Raw genomic sequence first — 25,938 nt, 5'->3', positions numbered from 1 at the left:
TAAAGAGGAAACAAATACAAATTCATTATATTATAGAAGATAAAATAATATTAATTGGAATGCAATGCATTTTTGCTTTTTTGTACAAAGAGTCTTTCTTTAAGCATAGCCAAATTAAATAACTTTTGGTAAATATTTTTCTAAACGTCATTTAATTATTTACTAATTTGATGTTTTAAAATGTAAATAAATAAAATTATATGTTAATGAATAATTTTCAAATTTTGTATCAAAGATATTTATTCAGTTTTGAGGATAACTCTGCTTAGTATCCATCAGAATTTTAATTTTGTTAATTTTTTTCTGAATCTTTCTTTTTGGAGTCTGCAACATTTAGAAGCATGACTGATTGTATAGTCTTGAAGAATGAAACTATTCTTTGCAGAAATAAAACATGAAAAAAGTTTTCAAAAAATATGATGAATTAAACTCAGGAAATAAGCCACCAAATTATTTCCACCTATAACTTTCATTCACTTCATATAAATGTAATTTTAACCTTGATCTTATTAAATATGTTTGCACTTTATAAAAAATAAGAATAAGTTTTGTTGTTTTTTCAATTTGCTATTCTTACAATCTCATTAAGTCCTTGTTTGAAAATATTTAATTATCTTTCCACTGTATTACACTAGATACATTCTAGTGAAATTTGATTTCATATATATATATATTTGAAAATCAAAATCCTTGAGAAAGTCTTCAGGCCGGATTCTTAATCTCTTCCTTTTTGATTCTATATTTATTCTTTTCGCTAATATTGACTTGCTATTTTTACTGATTTATTTATTTATTTATATATGTTAGAAAATATGATTCAAAACTTCTATTTATATAACCTCCATTGCCACATTTCGAATTTTGAAATAAAAGAAAGTCTAAAGAATTATTTGAGAAGAATTCAGAGTGAGATGGAAAAATAGCAATCTAATATAAACGCATGGAACGTTTTATTTAAACATCACAATGAAAGAATGGATTAAATATTTATTTCAGTAGCTTTTTTTTCCTAAAATACTTACTGTCAAAATCACATTAGATTAAATTTAATTAAATTTTCTTTATAAGACAAGAATAAATATGATTCCGTTTCCCAGTAAAGTTCTTGAAAAATTCATTCAGTCTCCTCGTTGCAAAACGTAATTTAAAGGAGATACTTCGAAAATACGATGCTATAAAACAAAAGATGAACGAATTTGTTTTTTAAATACATTATTGCCGAAAAGGAAACTATATATTTTCTTCAAACTTATGTTTATTATTTTTTTTTTAATTTTTGTTCTTAAACATATTTTTCTATTTTTAAATCTATCTAAAGCGTTCAGGAAGAAAAACAAATAAAAATATATGTTTAGATTAAATTTTGGAGCTGCCACGTAGAAATGTTCTTCATTCATTTCTAGCATTAAATATATATATATATATATATATATATATATATATATATATATATATATATATATATATATATATATATATATATATATATATATATATATATATATATATATATATATATATCAATGCTGTAGAACAGCAGATGCGTTGAGAAAAATATATTGTTTCCACATAGTAAAGAAATATTTTAACTATTTCATTCCTTAACGAGGAATATTTTGAAATCAGAAGCGGTGAGCCCTGATTCATATTGCTGCGTCCAAGTACAGTTAATCATAAACTAATTAAAACTCTTTTGTAAGTATGAAACCTATCTAAGAAGAGCACCTTGAAAATCGAATGAAAGAAAAAAAAATAGTTTCTAAAAGTTGATGTTTATTTTTCTATCATTTATGTTTTTAGTAATTTCGCTAAATATTTATATTCGATATCATTTTAAATTGCCATGGATTTCATTTAAAATTAAAAAAAAAATACAATGCATTTTTCTTTAAAATAATATTTGAATAATTTTAACAAGTATTAAGAGAAATACTGAAAATAAAGCAGGGATTAATTTTTCTTATCTTTCTAGAAATTATGGGGATATAATCAAATTTCATTTATTTTCTTATGTTATTAATAATTGAACTGTTTTTAATGTTGGATATGTTTTATGCTATTCATAATTGAATTTTAAATCATATCAATATAAATAACTACGTACAGTGAACCTGGAGGAACTTTGGCTCACTAAAGGTCTTTCCTTCGCTATTGATGGCAGAGCATTGATAACGGCCCTTGTGTTCTATGGAAGTAGAAGCAATGTTGAGTGTCCTGTTTCGGGTATCGCGACGAGCAGGAGGACCCAGCGATTGACCATCCTTCAGCCATTCCAGTTCAGCGATTGGTGGATTGGCTCGCACGACACACGTCATGCTGACATCCGTGCCTTCAAGAACAGGAACTTGTTTGTTTATCTTTACATCCAGTTCAGGAGGAACTATAACAGGAGAAAAAATATGTTATGTGTACATATTGTTTAAGAAGATTCACTTTCATTGCCTTGCTTCTAACTCCATAGATGCATGTTCTTTAACTTTTAATAAGTATTTTCTATTCATTATTATAATTACATATGCATTTATTTTCCTCAACAGAATGGTTTTCAATGGCATTCAAACCATCAATTCTAATGCTTAACTGTCAGAAAGCAACGAAGCACAGATTTTTCCAATCAACCATAAATGTGTTTCTTGTTATGTGGTATTTGATACCTTTTGCCCACTCATGAGCATTTCGTAGCGCTTGGTGTAAGCAAACAGAATAAACAAATAAAGAAAGAGATAGCACTTGAAAAATGTCATATAATTGATAACAAAATGAGAAAATATGTACCGGAAAAATAAAAGATCCTTTTAACTAAAGATCACAATTTGCACAAAATATTTCTGCAAGACCTCTGTTGTAACTCGATACTCTAAACGATGTACAGTATTGTAAAGATTTCGAGACGATATTTTTAGGCTTTTTGTGCTAATTGGAGTGAAAGCTTGTGAAATATAAATGAGAGAACGTAAGTTAAACATTCAAATTTAAACTAAATCTTTCCAGTTTCATTTTCCGAAATATACAAGTGCAAAAAAAACTTATTTGCTAATATATTATAATTTCAAGCATTAAGTCTAATGACAAACAATAAACTGCATACGACTTTGTCATATTCAAACTATCCATTATAGATATAGTCCAACCATCCTTTTCGAATTCCGTGCACGGATACTACAGAATATATATCACTACGCTTAGAGTAGAAGGAAATGGAATGATGCCCTTTTCATTGATCAGCTAATGGTCATCTTATACTAAGCCATTTGATTTATTGTAATCTGACTACAGCATGTGAAGCACTACAGGTTGGTGCGTAAAGGCTAACCGTACCAGAAAGTCTTTACTCAGTTTGAGTGAACATTAATAAATACGCATAAGTCATATAGATAATCTATGATGTAGCTAGAATGATTATCAGATTACTGTTTTGAATTCTAGAATAGTAGTACATTCAAATATTCATTAAATATATTTTCAGAAAATTACTTCATAACAAAGACTCAAAGGAATAATTGAATTAAATTAGTTTTAAATTTTTGATTTAATCCTTTGAATTGAGATCAGATTAGACTAAAATTTAGTTTGAATTCCAAAATTGAAAATTATGTTATGCATGATAATTTTAAAAATCATTAACAGGATTTCTCATTGGCACTTACCTAAATATAAATTATTTCAAAATTCTGTCCCTACTAATAAAGAAAATGAATATATATATATATTTCTACTGGAAATGATAATTTTACCTAGAATTACAGTATTATGCACAGATACACTATTAAAGTTGGAAAATTTGTGCCTGTAAGAACTGTTTAAAATTTTTAATCATAATTTTAATTAATTATAAATTAAAGGAAAATTTACCGATATAACTTTTAAAAATATTATTGGGCAAATCGATTTTAATTCATCTTAATATATATATATATATATATATATATATAATATTATTTGTTGTGAAGCATGATGCAGTTTGAAGACAATGAAGATACTTTTAATTTAGTGACGTCGTTTTATTTCATTTTGACGAAGCAAGCATATGTACAAGAGAAGAGCACACAGAACGACACAGAAAGGAATGAGGGAAGAGCTCTCGGACATTTTATCCCTGGTCTTATATAACCTATGATTTTGATAGGGAAAACATTTCTTCACAGTGCTAATGTATTATGAGATTTCGATAGGGATTTTCATTACAGGCGCCGAGAAGGTAGGGGAAACAAAGGGAGATTTTAAAAAAGAATTTGCTTGATCAGCGGTATGTTATCTCTTCACACGTAGTGTGGGAAAGTTAGATTTTAGCTGATTCAACAATTTAACAAAGCTTCTCTTGAATTAATTAAGTAGAGACAGTGGAATTGGATCACGAAATAAGAGAATATTTTAGAATGAAGTTACTATGGGCTAAATTAAGATGAAGTTATTATGAAAATTAATTAAATTGAAATTAGAGTTAAAATATCATTACATATATATATATATATATATATATATATATATATATATATATATATATATATATATATATATATATATATATATAATAACTTACTTGTCGAGCAATTTTCAGAAATTTTCAATTTTTTAATATTTTATTTTTTACATATTTTAATGATAGGTTTAATTGTTGAACATAAATTGAAATCGTTTTCTTTATTATGTAAAAATTTAATTCCGTAATTTTTGTCCACTGTTAAAAGTTACAGAACAATGATTCTATTTAATATTTGTATGACTTCTAAAAAACATTAAATGATAAACTTAGAGTATCAGGAAAGCTATAAGATTCGGAAAGCACACAGTTATGTTTTAAAAGCATTTTTAGCCATGTATACAGTAAGAAGAACAAGTGTAAGGCTATTATAAGAATACGACATCTATATTTAGAATTCATTGATAAAAATAATTTTCTTGGTGGAATAACAAACATTACGTTAAGCGATTTAATTGAAGATAAACCTAACCGTTATTTTCTGCAAACTAGATGTTCGCCAAAGGCAGTTAGTAAAAGAATATTTTCCTAAATATAGAGAATACTAAATAAAACTTAATAAACACTTATTTAGACGGTGAATTCATTACACAGTCCACAGTCAAACTAAACAAAATGGATTTGTAAAAAAAAAACATTTCCTTCTCTAAAATAGAAACATAATTTATTTTTAATCTTTTGTCATATGTACTGAATTCATAAGGATTCTCTTTCTATTGTGATTTGTTTTTAAATTAATCAGTCATACTGATCGAACAAATATCATTTCTCTACAACTTTTAATACATTTGTAGAGAAAGATAATAGAGTGAGGAGACATAATCACATGACTTCATTTAAGACACCATATCTTTTGATGGATTCCAGTAAAAAGCCTAAGATTTATGAAAAAACATATAAAATAGAAAATTAATAATGGATATGGATTGAGCGATTCGTCCACCTTCAAATCATTGTGGTTTCTCAGGCAATGAATCAATAATTCGATAAAAATGCTACACTTTTCTTATTAAAAAATTAAATGCTTTTTTATCTATTTATAAAGTCTTTTCTTAAAGATTAAAAAAATAAATTAAATTTGTATTGAATACGTCATTACATGCCATCATTAAACTTTCGAACATGTCTTCTCTTTAAATTTTCAAAGCGCTTGCATTTTATATGGAATATAATCTTTTGAAAAAATAATTTTTCTTATATTTTTATTCACTGGAGAACTTAATGGCTGAAGATAATTACACTCTGAATCATATTTATTTTAGAATGGAATAATCTTCAGAAATTTGATGTTATCATTTTTTGTTATAAAACTTTTATGACAAAACTGTGTTGAAGCAATTTTATATTATTTTTTTCTAAGAATTTGCCTGTCTTTTATAAGGAGGTTGAAACATCTAAAATTGTCGGTGGTCTTGACTTTTTCAAATTGCAAAGAAAAAGAATCCCACAACTAAGGTATATTTTTGAAAGAACCAAGAAATAACTCTGTTTGAGGAATATCTTTTGGGCAATACATTTTATTTTCAAGAATTTATGAATTACAACAGTTAAATTTGTATTAAGAAGTAATAAAAGCATTATGATCCAGAAACATTTTATAGAATTCTTTAATAAGATATTTTAAGCAAAAAATTATTTTTTTAATATTAAAGATATAACATGATGAAATATAAAATCGCTAGAGGAACTTTCTACTTATATATAATGATATGAGTTTCTACTAAGAAATCTAGAATAAAAATCAATTTAATCTGATCATAATTATGTTATTTATAAATATTTTCCTTTATTTGTTTCACTGAATGTTGCATATTTAATAAGCAGTCATTCAAATGATTTCTAAGAATATAATTTATTGCGACGGTTTCTCGCTGATTTCTTAAATCTTTAGTAACTTCCATTATTTTGGATAACCAAGTTACTTTAAAAATAATATTTATATGAATGAATATATTTTTAAAAAAAAGAAAGAAAGAACATAATTTGTCAAATTGAGTTGTTCAAGTCATAGATTAGCTTTCGCTAGGTCAATATCTAAAAATTCTTATTTCGTCATATTTTTATTTAAAAAAACATTATAGACAACATTAAACAAACATTATAAACAGAATTAAAGCTTTCAATTCGTTAAGGAAATTTTTCATAAATATGTCACATTGAGATGATGAAACATTTTCAAAAAATAAATAGATTTTATGTATTAAACTTATTAAAATTCTCTAATTGGTTTGAAATAGAAACAATTTAACATTGAGAGAAACAGCTATTAAATGTTGGGTAAAAATTCCTTCATTCGAAACAGAAATGTATCTTGAGAAATGTTTTGCTAATTGAGTAAGTGAGTAATTTGAATAAGTGAAGTAAGCTGCGTTGAGTAAGTTGAGTACACGAATTAAAGACTTATGAATTTCAACATATTAAGATGCTTATACAGCGAAGCGATGATATATATTGATTTGAAATATGAAGTAATTGAACTTCGAGAAAGTAGCCTCGAATATAAGTATTTCAGTTTTTTTTTTGTTTTTTTTTTTCTAATGGATTTAGAATTCAAATGTTGAGATTATTGAGATGTAAAGAAAAAGGATAATAGTTTGATTGTGATTTGCCAAAAAGGAAATTTACGTTTACAAAAAATAAAATTAAAATACATTAAAACGTTTTCAAACAATTTTAGTTGAGTATATTCAGTGAGATTGAACTAGATTTCTGAAAAGGACAGCAGTACAAACAATAGCTTTGTTGGCTAATTGATTGAAGGAAATATACTGATTATTGTTTTTTGGAAAATAATGAGGCTACTAATCAAATGAATGAAATTATTGTACTGCATTTGTTGGTATTAATTGCTGTTTTAGTATGTTACTTTTATTTTGAAAATATTTGATAAGCATCTATGAGTTTGACAATTATTATGCGCCATAGAGTGTTTTGGAGTGAATAAAAAAATAAATAAAATCTACTGTTATTACAATTCAGTTGCAACTGATACAAATAAAGTGTATGAAATGTTAGTAACTCACAGTGGATATCAAGTACCCATGTGTCTTCTAGAACGCTGTCTGGCACTTGAGGATTGTCTCCTCTGCAGGACAAGTTTCTTTGGTTGTCGTGTTTGTTGGGGTTGAACACTAGACTACTGACGGTCAAGTTTTCTTCTCTGGCTGTGCTCTCTGTGATTCTGGAGGTGACCTTCTCCCCATCCAACCACCACGAGATCTGCGCTGGGGGACGAGCACCTCTCGCCACGCACACTATCTCTGCAGGATGGCCGACAGATAGTGGTCGGTACATACTGGTGATGTGAACATCCGTCGGTTTTACTGGAAAAATCAAGAAAATATTTTATGTAAATAAAATATAATTCTATTTTTCAAAAACAATTTATAAATAACACTACTTAAACAATTTATAAATAACACATTTTTTGAAAGAAAGTAAAGGTAGTTACCAGTCATAGGATAGAAACGTATCAACATTTGAAACCCCTGCACCCATTGGAACGAACGTCCTTCCTATCTAATTTCTACTGTTTCTCATCGGCCTTTTCAAATTAAAATGAAATCTCATTTCTAAAGGTATATAAACAACTGTATATTCAACGAATGGATACCTTTTACAAATACTCTTAAGTTTCCCGAAGAAATCGTTTAATATATATCTTTTGATAACATAAATCTTATTTGTGGACACTGTTGCAATGATAATGAGAATGCCATTATGAAATGCCTTTGAATACTTGCAAGGTAATCAAAGAAGCTATAAGCAGAAGAATAATTTTTAAAAACATTGCACAATTTATAGGAAAAAAAATAGCAATTCTGTTTTCAAAATTAAAATGCATTAGAAATAAACTGTTCTTGCATTTTTATCCAGTATCCAGTTTTACTTGTCATAGTTTACTTGTAGCTTTATCTTATTTTTCTTTCCCTCTTTTCTTTAACTTTTTGCTATACCTAACTTACATGTACCCAACTTCTACACGTAATATTTAACACATTAAGGGCAACAAGGAAATCTGTAAGAGATACGCCTGGGATAGCACGTTTTTGACAAACTTCTTGTACTTTCTAAAATCACCATAACTTTGTTATTTATTAAGAAGTAATAGACGGGACAAGACGACAAAACTCGTGAGCGGTCCATAACAGTTTCGACGCGAAGCACTAGAGAATTCGTGAGTGGTTCTTAATGTCTTAAAACAAAATAATGCTGCAAATCGTGCCGAACACCATTAGACAAGGGAATATGCTTTAGCAAATATCGCGCTCTAAAGCATTATTCAAGGCTGTGAAATAAATGATAGTGAAAATGTAAAAAAATCTTATATATAAAATATAGAGTAATATTTAAGAATACTTTATGTAAATATAATACCAAATGCAAATTAAAAATGTTCATGTTTGCATCCTATTGCTTGCCAAGCATGCTTCTCGAGCGCTCAAAAGTGTGCAAAAATCATAAGTTTTCCATATTCAAAATAGTCAAGCCTTTTGTAAACAGCATGTATTTGTTTTACGCAAAATAATTCGTCAGTATTTACTTAAGTTGGAAAATGACTTATAATGTGAGCAAATGTTACTAGAATTTTGATTCACAAATGTCATAATTGGTTTTATTAATGGTGACGGAATACTTGATTGTAATTTACGGAACATTGGTCTGAATTAATTAATCGTTGTTTACTCAACACACAATCGTATAGGAAATGTAGGTAGAGCAGTTACGTACAGAATAAATAAAATGAAGAATTGTTTTAAGTGGCACTTAACTTAGAATGGCATTGCTCAAGAAAAGAAGATATTAAACCCATTTTATACATTATTTTTTGAAATATTCATTTGATCATTTAAAGAACTAATATAGCCTATGTCCAAGCTCATATGAGTTGAAATACTGTAATTATCTGAAAATACAGATTTTACAGAATACGTGTCATTAAAATATGCAGCGTAAGTGAGGAATATAATTATCATTTATTCGATTATTTTATTCATCATAAAATCATTAATGACTTTATAACAGTAAAGTGTTTAAAGTTTACGCAATGTATTATCGTGAATATTTTATTCATTTTCCAATAACTTTTACTCTATTAAGCCTCATATTTAGAAATTATGAATATTCTGATGATGTTTATATTTTTAATTAGTGTGATGTTTTTAAGTCATCATTAGTAACAATTTCTCAAGTTTAGATTAAGCCACATTGCATAAGGTAAACTAGCTTTAATAAAGTTTTTATAATAGCTTTGTGGTGAATAGCATATAAGCCAGTTAACAACGACTCTGCACAGGCAATTACTTTTGCATAATGGTTTAGTTACTGGACTGCTAACCACAAGGTCCCAGGTTCTATCTTCGCGCATCCCAAACAAAATTGGTGACCTCGACGATGAACCTTCAACCTTCGTACAGCTGTTGTGGCGCCATCTACCAGCAACCAAAGTCGTCAGACTCACTTGACGCGGCAATGAAAGTCCCCAGATTCACTTGGCGCAGAAGCATCAGCAACCACTCACTCATACACACAGTCGCTACTGAACTGAGTACAAGCCCATTAGACAACAGCCATAGCGTTCGTCTCACTTCTGACTCACTGGAGGGAGAGTCTGTGGTGAATAGCATATAAGCCAGTTAACAACTACTCTGCACAGGCGAATGCTTTTCCATAATGGTTTCGTTACTGGACTGCTAACTACAAGGTCCCAGGTTCTATCCTTCGTGCATCTCATATCGCTTCAGCTTCACCCATTAACTTTTTTAAAACAATATCAAATGTGGAGAAATACTATCAATCCGAAAAAAGTATGCAATTACAATTAAAAGATATAATAGAATACATCTACTATTAGCAACTCATCAACTTCGCAATTTCTAACTCGAAATAAATGTAAGTAGTATAATCTTTCTGTGAAAAAGTTTATTTTAATTTCATGTATGTATAATTAAATCTTTTATGATGAAAAGAACTATCTTATGTAATATCTTCTGTATCATCCAGTCTTACCTAATCGGGTTAATTGAAATGACATTAAAATTAGTCCAAATTACGTTCCTTCTTTAAAATACCCAATAATACAAAAATATTTCAAGTACCATATTGCAAAGTTTTTATTTGAATTTCATTTTAATTTTAACAAATGAAACACAAAAAAGTAACATCGAATAAAGAAATTTCAGAAATTCCATTAGAAGCGGCAAAATTTATTCAGAAACCCTGATCAAAATTTAAACTACACCTTAAATATGTACCACTTCATGAGAGGCTTTTGATTCTAAAGTGAATTAGGATGGCAGAACACTTTTAAGTCCATGTACTTGACTATTTACCTTTAGGGGTATTTCGAATTTTCTGAGTATGCTTATACGAAAGAGAGATTATTTCACATTCGAAGGAAAAGCCTTCTGAAATGTTGCATAGAGAAAATGCTTGGGATTTATATAACCCAATTTATGAGCTTATACGTTGGCAAATATGCGTTGAATTTGTTGTGTCAATTTCACTTCTCTGTTATTACGCATTGAAATTTCATTCTACTTGCTTTTTTTCTGCCTATTGTTTGAAGAAATTTGTTGTAAAATAATTTGAATGTTCATCATTTATTAGGTTTTATGAATGTACCTTTTAAAAAAGTCGTTTTAACCAGTCTATTGAAAATGTTTCTTTTTTTTCTTTTTCCCTCTACATCTTTTTTCAAAAACTAAAGTATAAAAATAAAAAATAGGTGACCTTGATAGAAATCTCTAATTCCATTCACAGTTATAATACATTTTATTTCTAAGTAGGAAGAAAGGTTAGGGAATTAGAGAATTTTTGTTTAGAGATTTTTTTTATGTCTTTGAATCAATTATCTATTATTTTCTGCACAAACACTGCCGATTTTTTTATTTAAATCTTTGCATTAATGATCAATAATTTCTCATTTAATTCATTAATAATGTTGTTTTTCAAAATGTTTCAAATATTCATTAATTAAGACTTTAAAATAAACTCAAGAAAAAAATTCTTCAATAACTGTACTACATTCTTTTTCCAGACATTCTGAATGTGTAAGTAAAGCTTTTGTTGTTCTTTATACGAAAGTATTATATAAGAATCGAACTCGAGCTTGATGTTTTTGAAAAAACCCGCATTAACACGTTACCAAATAGGATAAGTGTTTTGAAATTTACTTTAAAACTTAAATACTTGTATAAAATTTCATCTAGTGGGGAAAACAAATCTATTAATTGGATTTGTTTCAGAAAATAAGTATTATAATTACATATTTAAGATTCTATTAGAATTAATAAACATTTTTTACGAATTTTATTCGCCTAAAATATTAAACATTCATTTACGCATTAATTTTATTATTATTAAAATAAATTAATTTTTGTAATCTTAATTTTTTGTCTTATTACATTCTGAATGTCTTACTTTAACCGATTTTTTTTATTAAGAATACAAGTATTAAAATAAAATTTATACATTGATATTGTAAAGGGAAGTTCTGAAAAACTTGGAATTTTAGACACAATTATTAAATACTTAAAATGTTAATATGTGTGAGGGAATTCCGTCTTAACTTCGATTCCTTTTCTAATATTTAATGCCTTGTTTTAAGATATTTATGGCGCGAGAACAAATATTCATTATGATATTTCTTTAAAAAGTTGTATTGATATTATATTAAAAAATATTTTCTATTACTTTTTCTACTTGGATAAATGGTATTATAAAATATTTAATTTGTGTCATTTTCTGCATTCAAATCTTTGATACATTTTCTTTATCATTTTTTAAATACTATGAAAACTAAAAAGTAATATTTTTGAAACTGTTCTATAGATGCCAGGAATCCCTCAAAAAAAAAAAAATATTCTAACATTCTTATTCTTAATTCTATTATGCAGGAAGTGACAGTTTCGGATTTAACTGTGTATGTGTGTTCAACGAAATCATGTTCTTTTAAAATTAAATTAAAACTTTCTGATAAAAATACCATTATGAGATTTTGCTTATATATTATGTTGATTTTTTTTTATAAAATCCATTTTTTTTTAATTTACAGAATGCAAAATAGAAAAAAATATAGTTATTTTGCAGTGCATGTTTTTCTCGAAATATATAAAATAAATAAGATTAATCTAAAAAAAAGTAGAAGCTTTTTGCTTTACTCTTCTAATCGTTTTTTTTTCTCTCCGTTATATAAATATATATCAAAGATAGCAAAAAGTAAAAGCCAACCATCATATAAAAAATTCATATAAACATTTTCAGTTTTTTTTTTTTTTTTTTTTTTTTTTTGCGTTTATAAAAAAAAGGGGGAAACCCTTCCAAAAGCATTCTGAACTCACATTTTTACTACATGTGTATAAATATGCAATCATTTTTTTCTTTTCTTTCTTCTTTGGTGAATTTAAATCAAATGTTTTCTTATGCTTACAAATTGGATTATTCCGGGATTATTTAATTCTCCTGGATCCTAACATACCTTCACAAAATTCACTGCGTAATTCTTGTTTTATTGATGTATTGTATTTTGGGAATATTTAATGCTCTTACGAGGAGTTTAAACTGTTTTCTTTCCACATTCATTTTCTATTCTATTAATAACAGAGTTTGCAAAATAACTATGATTCAAAATGCAAGAATTCACTATACTCATTACCAGTAGCCAATAGAAAATTATCATATGCTATTTCCTCGTTTATATATTATGCAAATACACGGAACAAATTAGCAGATTAATAAATTGTCTTAGATTAATAAATTAATTGATATATATATATATATATATATATATATATATATATATATATATATATATATATATATATATATATCAAATGGTTTCATTCATTACATAAAAATTTTATATGAAGATGGTACATTTTCCGTTTGAATTTGTCCATTATCAAATACGAATAATTTAGAGTTTCTCAGATTTAAAAGAAAAAAAAAACTTTGTATTATTATCTCCATTAGTGAAATTACTTAGTACATCATTTAGAAGTTTCAGTCAGAATGAAAATCAGATAGAATTTATATTAAATAGTATTTCGAGATCCTAATTTCAATGCCATTCTCCAAGATCCAATGTTACTACATTCTCAGGAAGGAACTGTTAAACTGCGCATAAAAAGAATGATTGGAATATGAAGAAAATCTTATTTCAAAACTTGAAGAAAATGCATACATGTTATCAAGGACATGTTAACGAGAAATCAGAAACCGAATCGATTTAGTGTTTCAAAAAAGAATAGACAAGGGTTGATTGGGATAGACTCTAAGTAGTCTGTCAGATCACACCTTCTCATCTGAGGATTAAGCCAACCCAGTGCAAATTTTGTTTGTAATATATTTTGATATTACAAACAAGATTTGCATTTCTTATTTTTGTATTTTTTATAGGAATTTTAAAAAGGAAACTTGCCTTAATATATTAAAAGAATTTTTGAATATAAAAATTCAATTGATGATTTCAGCAAATCAATTTTAAAATTTCCTAGCTCGATCAATTCAAATTGGAGCTCAGTTTATTCCGTTTAAACAAACATATAAATTAGTATTAGAATAGTTATTGCATAATGATATGTTACAGAAATCACTAAGAAAGCTAAATTATCTTGAAAGATCAGTAAAGACTTACACATTCTTGATTGTAGATATTCATAAGAACATGTTTTATAAAAATCTTGCTCAGCTTCCGATATTATATAACCAATATCTGATATTAAAATGCAGTAATTATTGTGAAAACGTTTGCATGTTTTGAAATATACATCTTCTTTTTTCTCTTCAGATATCTTTACAAATAGAGAACAAATTATGTTTGAAAAAAAATTATAACAATTTATTAGAATATATATTTTTAGTTATTGACTCAATTATCTTGATATCACAGATAATTTTTTCACAGTTTTTCGTGATCCGGTCTCCCTCTATCAGAAATTTAATATCAACAATTAATGGAGAATGATCATTTCAAATATATTACAGTTTCAAGTTGAAGTATAATTTATTAACTAAATGAAATTCCCTATCAAATCTGAAAATGAGATATTTGGGAAGTTACATTTTTTTTTTTTTTTTTTTTTTTTTTTGAGAATTAAAATTAATGCGAAAAAAGATAAGTGAAAAAAAATAGTGTGTCAATTGTTTCAGAAAAATAAATTAAAAATATATGATGGGTTAAAAGAAATGAAAAAAAAAATGTATGTTGTTTTATATAAAGCAGCCTATAAATTATTCACTTTTTTCCTCACACTATATTAGAAATTATCTTAGAACAGAGCCTGCAATGGCAGTTTTATTTACGCTTTCATTTTAAATTCTTTTTGATCGTAGTTTAAGTTAATGTCTTCCCCCAAAGGAAATATTACCGATCTTTACTACTGCCAGAATTCAATGATTTTATTTTGCTCAAACTATTTACAAGGTGAGGCAAAAAAATCTGGGACAAAATTATCGGATCATAAAATAGAAGTTAACTAATTTCTTTTTAATTTGTGCTTTCATTTTTTTTATCCACCACTTTCATTTTAAAATATTTTATAATATACCTCTTGTTTATGTATTATGTTTTAGTTTTAGTTTTTTTTTTTTTTTTCATTGTCAATCAAAAGATCTGCTATTTTAGAGCTGTTTATGCAATGAAAACGATTATGTGAAATCGTCCGTTTGTTTAATGTGTCTGGGTAAAGAATGTCTGATGCAATCTGCCGTTTCATAGACCTTGGCAACGATGGTCGACATCCAGGAAGTGGGCGAAAACGTACGGTGAATATTTTCAATAATCGTAAGGCCATCAAAAAAGAAGGTTCAACGAAATTCGAGGATTTCAACGCTGAAAATCGCTCGTGAAATGAAAAAAAAAAAAAAAAATTCGCTTGTGAAATGAAAAAGACCAATTTGCGCGGCGAATAGCAAAAACAGAACTAGGACTAAAGCTTTGCAAGTTCCAAAAAGTTTATCTTCCTACTGATGAAAACAAATACGTGCGGCTCCAAAAATGCTGAAAACTTTTGAGATGGGTCGCAAGTCAGAAATGTTAGAGATTCCTTTTCAATGATGAGAATCTCTTTACCATCTAATGAGCTCATAACTCCCAGAAAGACAGGACCTCGTCTGTAGAGCTCCTAGAAACTCGGCAGTTGTTAAATATCGCCAACATCTAAAGTCGGTCATGGTCTAGTTTGGAATTTGCGCAAGTTTCAAAACACCTCTGGTATTCAGGATGAGGGCATTAAAACTAATCTAGAATTGTACCAGCGAGACATTCTAAAAGCTTTTGTACTTCCGTGGGCCTTAAAGCACTTCGGCAATGTAAACTAGACGTAATGTATGTAACTCAACCGCAACAACTCATAAGGCCAAGAAGAAACAAGTGTTGCAAGGCGCATTTTCCAGACATGATATCATCTAGAGAATATTCATCCTACTCGCCAGAACAGACACACGGATTGCAATGTATGCTCCATTTTTTAGTCTAGGGTTTGCACTAAATCAAAAAAAAGTTTGGAATCTCTAAAAGAATCCCTTCGGCGGGAATGGTATAGATCAAAGGTTGAGGACTTGTGGCCTGTTGCTGAAAATTTCAATAAGCGTTTGCACCTCTACATCGCTACAAAAGGCGCCCACCTTGAAACCAATTAAATTTATTTATTAGTAAAAGTATATTCGTATTATTTTTATTATATTTTGTTAATATATTTATTTTTAATAAAATAATATTAAAAATTACTTGTTATTTTTTTTCAGCACCCTTCCTTTTCATTCTCTTACAAAATAACTGTACGTGGCGAAACATATTAAACTAATAAATGAAATCTATTTTTATAAATTTTTCATGATTGTCTGTAAAATTGTAGTGTAAAGCAATGAAATCCTACCATTAAAAATATTTACTATATCTTCCCGATAAATGTGATTAATTAGAATATTGCAAATCTCTATGATAACAATTTATACAAAGGTTAAAATATTGTATTCGTGATTTTATTGGCATTAGTAGCATCGGAAAATAAATATATATGTGTGTATATAAAACTGCTTGATTCGGACATTCTTTCCAGACACTTGCAAGCATTGTTTATTATGTGCTTTTATTCCTATCCAAAAAGAAATATGTATCCTGACTATTCTGACCTTGAAAACTATTCTAAATATCTATATGTGTCACAGTATTTTCTATAAATCAGCTTTCGTTTTATCTGAATCACATCTGCATCTCAATTAAGACTTTAAGATCTTCTGAATCAAGATATAGAAATTCGAATTAACTGAAAAGCCTGTATTTAGATATTGGTGATTAACTAGTTTTCATTAAACTAATACGAAAGTTTAAAGCATTAATACCGTTTTCATTATATAATTGCTATTTAACATGATGATGGGTCGCAGACAGTTATGCAAACAAATTGCAATGAAGACTTCACAGTTTCTGTGACTCACGGTTAACTTTCTCTCGTTGCACTTACTACTGATCGAAAATACCACATATCCTTACATATTGGAGGTGGCTCTTTGATTTAGCGATATATGGCTTATTCTTCGTACAATTTGTGCATCTTGGATTAAAAAAAGATAATCGTTGCTATCGACACTTATGGAATGTGTGATACATGGCCAACTCGAAGCATATGAGTGCAATATAGAAATTCCACAATTGAGTATCCTTGCATCTATCATCTGCAATTATTTTAAATAATTGAATGGGACTAATTGAACCAGCGTCTATATATCTGATGATTTTCGACACTAAGCTAAAGCTAAAAATTAAGCTAATTTAAAAGTTTAATTAACAGCAAAGATTTGGAAATACGACAAAACAAGTAATTAGAACATTTTTAATTTGAATTCGTTGATGATTAGATTCTTCTCTTAGAATCTTTTGAATTTTTCAGTAATTTTCTCTGTAATTCGAATTTATTTTCTTTGTTTTGAAATCACATTTGAATTATTAATAAACTGGTTGTATAAATAAATTGCTTTCTTTAGTTGGGTGCCCAAAGTCTTTATAAGTGAAAAAAAAATTACGAGTCTTAGTTTAATTGAAAACTTATACAAGGTCTTCAATAAAAGAACATAAAAATGTTTTTCCTTTTTTAAAAAATCGTATACTTATTAGAAGTCAAATTTACTTTGAAGCCTAAATACAAATTTGTTGCAATAAAAATTCAACATGCAAATTCTTAATAAAATAATTTATTTACTATTTTTTAAAAAACTAAAATTATATTTGAGGTTTAACATTATTTTTTATTAACAGACTTAATTACATTACTTTTTTCTAAAATTTATTTCAATAAACAAAACATTATTTATTGGTTACATTATATTATTCATTAATACTGTCATTTGATTTTTTTTTCATTTTATACTTAAGATTTCCAGCAATCATATTACATCTCCGCACTCGGAATAATAATCAGATACTCAATTATTCATTAAATACAATGTTTCATTTCATTAATTCGAGAAGAAAAAAAGTTGTTATTTTCTTTTTATTCAGTTGACATTTGATTGTTTTCGGAGAATTAATCTGCCATTTATTACAAATCTGGATGTATTTTTCTGTTGTTGTTTATAATGGCACTTGCCATGGACAAGCTCGTTGACGAAGTCAGCGATTTTAAGCCAGGGGAGCGTCTCTTGTTTTTAGTAGCGCCAACTAGGGCCAAGGGTACGTCTTAGCTACTCACGCATCACATTCGCTTGCACAACCCCTTTTTACAGGGGGGCACATTCACACATCTCACAGATAGAACACATGAAGTACAACAACCATGCCCGAACCGGGACTCGAACCCAGGAAGCCCAGATCACGGGGAAGACGCGCTACCCCTATGCCAGGACGTATGTATTTTTCTAAACTATATAAATCAAGAAATATGAAAATGATACTTCGTTTCAAATTATACTCTAAGAGGAGATATCGGAATACAAAGTATTAAATCGTGTGTATAATACTAATGTGTTAACTCAAAATCAATATTGAAAAACGTATTAAAATTTATATTTTTTAAAAATCTTTTTTAAATTGAATCCATATATACATTATGTCTTCAATAATTGTAAAGGAAATATTTTACGGTCATTACTATACTCAAGAATTTTACAGCTTTTGTATGCATTCAATGCCGGCAGCCACTGTTACAATTTGATTTATCATTCACGCCTAGTATCTAATTAGATGACTCCTACCTCAAGATCTAATTTTATTAGAATGGAGGTATGAATCACATCAATAACACAGGCATTTTTTTTTTAAATTAAAATGCGCACTCACCTAAAATGAGTATTTCCGCGTTAATGTTGCTATTATTCCATATTTAAAAATTTCTTTTCATATATTCATACAGGAGAGCTATCTTAACCTTTAACTTATCATGTCACTATTATGTAATTTATTTATAAATTATTTGTTACTTATTTGCAATATTGAATTATTTAAATGATTACTAAGGATTAATATAATGTCAACTTTACCCGTCATTCATGTATGTCATTTTTTTTGTTTTGTTTTTGTTTAACAATAATACATCAACATGCTTTTGCTAAACGCATACAGATAACATATCAACGGACCTCAAACTTTTGGATGAAATTATTATCTATTACACTATGCAATTTTACCTCAGAGTCATTTTTTTTGGGGGGGGGAAGGGGGAGTGTCTCTTTGCCTTGCTTTGTGTTTTCTGTCACATCCAGCTTTATGTCATTTTATTTATGAAATCAGTAAATTGGTCCTCCTTGCAAATTTGTAACTACTTTAACATGATTAAATTGAACTGTGAATTATGATTAATTTTAAATCCATATTATCGTGTATTCATTGATGAGGGCTAAATGAAATATAAAAAAAGATAATCTAAATTTGAAAAAAAAAATAAGATGAAGATTATCAGATGGCTACAGAACAAATTCGAAATTTAATTAATCGAAAAGCTTGACTTAGATTATATCTACTGATTTGTTTCTTTCTTTTTATTTTACAATTCACTGTCATTGCCTTCTTCCTCAATTCACTCCGGAATTGCATTATCAGATTTTCGATTATTCGATAGGTTGGTCCGTCAACTCCCTTTCCATCATCAGTTTTGTTTCAAATTAGTTGGCTTTTTTCCTCAAAGGACTTAGTGGTTGTCCAGATCATCAGAAGGGGAAAGAAACTTTAAATAGTTAAAGTAAAGAATGGGAGAACCGCATTGATTTAAAATAAAATGAAAAACTTACAAAGACACTTCTGATTAATTTAAGTTCTAAATGCAAAAAGTACTCTTATTCATAAGGAAGGAGAAAAGCACAGCTACTTTTATACTTCTCAAGTGTCAGAAATTATATTTGTTGTGATTATTCTCTACGTAAATCAACTTTTTTGACATAGCATAGTGTACTTTATTGAATGTCCAATTACAATATTTATCAATATAAGAAAACAAAAATATTTGATGTTTAAACAGTTATTAAATTAAAAAAAAATTCAAGGTTGCTGAGTCTTCTAAAAACCGCACTTACAAAATCTTTTTAAAACACATTTTTCTAGAAATAAAATTACTTTTTGATTAAAGGTGTTAGAGATAAATTGGAATACAAAATATTTTACCATTCCAGGTTATAAAACCTATCTAACTTGTATGTTTTGCTAAAATAATTAATTCCATATAAAATTGATGTATACTTGTAAACAAATGCATACGGAATGCAAATCTAGCTTTATTGCTTAAGCTTGAAAAATAGGCTTTGAGTTGAAATGTCAGCTAAAGCAACATACCATATTTTGCAAATAATTTAGGATAAAATAGAAACAACTTCTTTTGAATAATTATAATATATATGATACTGAACCTTTACATTTATTGATTAAGGCTTCTTGTAACAAGTAGTAGTAGTTCTTATTTAGCAAACGCTCTCTTTTAATTTGTAATGATACTCAAATAAATAATTAAAAATTGCCTCTGCCTCTCCATATGCGCCATCAATCCATAATTTGTAGCTTTTAGCTCATACTAAACATTTTATTTTTATCACCCGGATTTTGTTTCTATCTTTTGTCTTTTTACCTTTTAGGCAGTTTCAAGAAGATTATGGGGTACAATTAAATCATTAACAACAAGCAAATAGTCAATTGATTTCTATTAAAGTCAATATCTGTTTTCTTTTAAAATTCATTTCATTATGTCTGATTAAAAGTTGATCAATTCGTTGATCCTTTTCTCGGTTATTATTTATATTCTCGTCTTGTTTATTGCGATTTGTTTTTGGAAATGATAATCCACATTCTTTGCATATCATATGAATAACTGATATACTTGCTTTGCTACATCAGCTTCAGAGTAGCATAACTCTGGAATATAAATTGAATTTTTAAGATAAATTATTTTGACAGTCTTCCTTAAATAAATATTTTCCCAAGAGGAGAAAGTTGACATAGAGCAAAGTCTAATATCTATAATTCGCTGGAAATCACAATTGAAGGTCAAGGAACTGTTTTGAATTCAAACAAGTATATCCATATTCTTATTATCAAGATCTAAGAGTAACATCATATTAAGAAGGATAAGGTATGTCCAATTCTATTGATTTACAATTCAATCCAATTCTATTGATTACTGGCTAAGACATTGCATTAATTAAATTGACGATTAAAAATACTCTTCTGAAGAGAAAACTGTCTTGCTCCTGTTAATCTGTACAGTATGGTAATTTATCAGCTTTGAAAAATAAATTGGATACCCTTACCAAAACATGATACAAACAAAGTGCATGCGAAAATAAAAATGTTAAAAATCTTTTGAAGCATATTACTCTATATTTTATTTCTTTGTAATTTTAATCAGCCCTTAACCAATGAAATTTTTCTTTCGTAATTTAATTCACTCAATTAAAGTACTTCTAATTATTAATAAATTTCCAAATAATTTAACGATTTTTTTTCAAATTTGGAATTTATTCGCAAGAAAGGAAAGAAAAAAAGAAAAAAAAAACTATTAAATTCACCCTAAACATTAATTTTGAACAATATATATATATATATATATATATATGAATCAGTATTGTAACTATAGTTGCATTTTTATAATTAATGAAAACAACATTGTCCTTTAATGTAATTTTGAGGATTTCATTAGTATGTAGAATTCTTGTTAAATTCCTTCAGAGACTGTTTATTCTTAGTTTAGTGCGAAATAATTCAATTTTAACAAATTTTGCCAGATTGTTATAGTTATTGCAATTCTGTATAATTGATATCCCTCAGAATGCCCTTAAAAACACGTGAGTGGATTAGAATTCGGTGTGAGTAACCGCTGTACTCTGATGGCATATCACCTCCTCCTCGACATGAGTGGGTGGAGTTAATTACAAGTGTCATGAGATGGTCAAACCTGATTGGTTATTCGTTTACCACTCGCAGAAGATTCTCACACTTAAAACCGGAAACACAAGATTAATGGATAAGCCAAGCCATCATTCTACAATTGATGGATATCAATTATACGTAAGTCTTATAATTTTTTGATATATATATATATATATATATATATATATATATATATATATATATATATATATATATATGATTTGGCCTTTCCATGTCATTTTTTTTTTACAAAACAGAAAATTAAATTTACTTTAGCATTGTAGAAAACATTATCTGCGCAAAAATCATTATATAAAACCTAAAAGAATACTTTTCAAATTAATATCACTTCTTAAAAAAATGTAAAATTGGTATACAGAAAAAGGTTCTTAAGAATTTTGAATTTTTAAATTGAAAAGAAAATAATAATGTACAGGTAAGACGTGGATTGATATTAGTATTCATTCGCAATGAATACAAAATGGGATTTAAATTCAGTGATGTTTATAGCGCTAAATAGCACAATATTCCCCGCACATCCTTTTTACATACATAGTGAAACCAATTTAACATGAATCAGTATTTATAAAAGAAGCATATTTCACAGCATGATCTAGAGTGTTTTTTTTTTTAGTGGATGGACTACAATTTTAATGAAGGCTGCTGCTTAAATTTTCGCACACATGGAAGAATGGACTTTTTTTTCATTTTTTCGCGTGATTTTTCAACTTTCCTCAAGCAAGATCTTCGATGAATAAACATTTTTCTATTCTGATGTGTTTAAATTTAACAATATTTTTTTTTTTTTTTGAATTGACGGTATATCGAAGTCAATATAATAAATATATGTATGCATATAACATAGGCTATCGACTGCTTCTAATAGATATATTCTAAGTGCATAATATGTGAATGGAATTTCATTTATTATGGCCACAGTGCACATTGTAATATATTATTGTTTTCTTCTTTCTGCTTTCAAAACGATATTTTCCAGCATTATGCATGATAAAAATAGCATATTTATTATTTTCGACGTATGCGAAACCATTATCCTGTTGTTACTTTTCGGCAAGGCTCAAATAAGGAAAAATTTTCTTTTTAAATTTTTTTCAGCAAATAAGTCTTTTTAGGGTGAGTTTTTTATTTTTTTTGGTAAGGGGGGGGATTTTTAACAAAAGACTATCTTTTTCTCAAACAGCTCCTTTTTGAAAGCAGAACTCGTACGCTTGTTTCTGACAATAAAGATAAGGCCTGAATAGAAAATACGTTCTACTAATATTTTCGCAGTTTTAAGTCATTTTCCAAGTAATCCATATCTGCTAAATGAGATCCATTATATATTCCAAGATTTCATGTATGCATGATTTATGGTTTATATTGCCGAAACGAGCATCTTCCTCGAAGCGATTCTAAATATTCATCGATTTTTGTTCATTAACCAAGACTTTGTAATCTTTGGCGATTTGTAAGAAACTTTTCATAAACATTTTTTTTTCTAACAGAAACTTCCAAACTTTGTCCTCTTTTTATTAAGAGGTATGTTCTATTTTATATCATGAAATATGATACATACTTCAGAAATATAAATAAAAAAAAACATTTTTATTGTATAGTAATGTAGAATATGTCAGCTTCTATAGCACAGATATCTGAAAGAACTATATGAAAGAAAGATATTAACATGGTAAGTTTGGTGCAGACAACTAAATTGAGCAAGTCTATTTCAAGCTTTACTTATTTTATATTTGGAGGAACACCATCCTTTTCCCCTGGGAAACTTATTGCAAGTGATTGAATGTACATACTCTTATACTTATATTACGACACTATAATATAGATAGTAATTTATATTATGTTTCGTAGATGGAAAAGAATTTACAAGTGGTGAAAAAACTTTAGAATTACTATTATTTCCAGAGAGTTTTGTGATAATATTCACAAGAGTTCCTTAATTTTTTTTTTCTGTTCTTCTGACAGCATTTCGTATATCCTCCTTTCCAACGTAATTATCAAAAAAGTCTCAATTGATTCCCATCCTCGATCCTACTCTTTTTTTTATTTGATAAATGATTTCTGATTAGCTTATCAATTACAATATCTACGTTTTTCTCATTAATTGAATCTCAGTCAGTTCACTTAGCCAATCTTCTTTATAGCTTCTATGTCAAGATTTGCATTTCCGATAACACATAAGAATTCTGGTATGTGCGCCAAGCTTCAGAGACGGTTTTTGATATATGAGAAAGAGGTTCTTTTTAAAATTTCTTGAGTCAGTTTCAAAGGTCCTTGAATGCAGTTACTGAGAAATTGAAATTTCTGTACTATATAACCGATCCTCAGAAATATAAGTTTAAAACTCTCTGACTTCGAAGGCACGTTTCCCTGAGTATGAATTCTTATCGCGGGATTTCAAATAATTGCCTAAAGTCTATTTAAAAGCGATATTAACTATTTACTAAGCATTTGGCTTTAAGTTGGGTGATATAATATGGAAGCTGTTTGTACTTGAAAAGAATAAAGAAAATATTGTAATTTATTGCATACTACATGTACTCAGCATTTCAGTATCAAATAAAACTTCATTACCTTTGCAAACTTTTCATCTTTTTAAATATTAAAAAAATAAATAAAAAAAACTATATTATTTTTGAATTTTTGGATTAACAGCAATTTTTAATACGATAATTTCTATGTTAATATAAAAATTATAGGCTCACATATTATATATTAATTTCATTATGCGAGATGCTTGAAGTAAAAGATAATATTCAAAAATCAGAATAAACCACAAGGGTTGTGAATATAAAAATTAAAATATAAGTATTTTTTAATTAAAAACTATATTTGTAAGAAACCAGAATATTTCTTATAGATTTCATATAAGATTTTATAAGACTTACAGATTTTATTCAATTTTTATTTCAATGTTTTTTTTTATTTTATTTTACACGGCATTTCTTTGAAAAAAGGATTACTAAATATTCTTTATAAAATTCTAGCATTTGAAAGTATTTCAGAAAAATAAATTTGTCCTTACTTTAAAAAAAAATAAAAGTTAATGTTATTTTTTATAAATAAAAGAAAAAAAAACAACATTATTTTTATTTCAGCTTTAAAGATTCTAATAAAAAAACACCTAGCGTTGAAGAAAACTATGTCAAAATATATTTTGGTACTGTAATCAAAAATTCAAATGTAAAAATATTTCAGCTACATTATCTTCAATTGAATCTAGTAGTTCAATGAATAAAAACATTTTATTTAGAGAAAGTTAAACGTAAAATTAGTTTTATGTTTAAACAATTTTCTATGTCTCTAAGATATATTAAGGAAATAGTTTTTAAAAGTATGTCATGTGAATGCTACATAAATGTGATATGTTTGCAAATTTATTTTTTTAATCGCATTAATAAAATAAATAGGAAAGATTAAAAAATGTTTTTTCCTAACCTTGAAAAAAAAAAAGGTATTTCACATTTATAATAAAAGTATTCTATGAAATTCTCTTAAAACATAAGTTCGGTTAATAAATTTTAAAGTTTACTAGATTATTGGCACTTTTACTTGCCTTAGAAAATGTCAAAAAAAAAAAAAAAAAAACTATAAGGCAGGCAGGATCGTGATAAAATAAAGGATAATTTTTAAGGATAATTTTAGAAGTTTTTTCCTTTGAGTAATTAATTATTCAAACAAATTGATGTTAAATAATTTATTATTTTCAAAACATTCTGTAATATTTTGAACAACTCAACAATATAATAAATAAAATCTTTCACACATTAGATAATTATGTTGCAAATATTTATGAAGATTAAATTATAATTTCGATGCATTCTTTCCTGTTTGCAAAAAGAGCAATTTCTGAAAACAAAGTAAACAAATTACTATCAAAGTCTGTATCAAATATTTATTCTCTAATCTCTATAATGTTTGTTAAAGCAGTTTCCTGCGATTAAAAACCTATCCTTTAATGGCTAGGAAAAAACCATTTTTGTAAAAGGGTGAAAACAGAAATATCTTAACTGCTTAGTAATCTAAGAATCTGCGTAAAAATGTCGTTAATGATTCTGAAAATATTTGATATGAAATAATAAAATTTTTCTGC

At 27.5% G+C, this 25,938-nt stretch overlaps 1 protein-coding gene across 2 annotated transcripts in view; it reads right to left on the bottom strand.

Annotated features, from left to right (window-relative positions):
• LOC129961685 (synaptogenesis protein syg-2-like) overlaps window positions 1-25,938 on the bottom strand; it is a 386,666-nt gene that overhangs the window by 89,756 nt on the left and 270,972 nt on the right. For both annotated transcript variants that reach the window (XM_056075219.1, XM_056075220.1), the window contains 2 exons: window positions 7,504-7,803; window positions 2,105-2,380 (listed from right to left, as the gene is read on the bottom strand). In XM_056075219.1, coding sequence (XP_055931194.1) covers window positions 2,105-2,380; window positions 7,504-7,803 — 576 coding nt within the window. The remainder of the gene's footprint in view (window positions 1-2,104; window positions 2,381-7,503; window positions 7,804-25,938) is intronic.

This window comes from Argiope bruennichi, chromosome 2, assembly GCF_947563725.1.
Source record: "Argiope bruennichi chromosome 2, qqArgBrue1.1, whole genome shotgun sequence".
Taxonomy (NCBI): Eukaryota; Metazoa; Arthropoda; class Arachnida; order Araneae; family Araneidae; genus Argiope; species Argiope bruennichi.
Note: the sequence above shows the minus strand (reverse complement) of the source record. Positions and strands in the feature narration are given on the sequence as shown.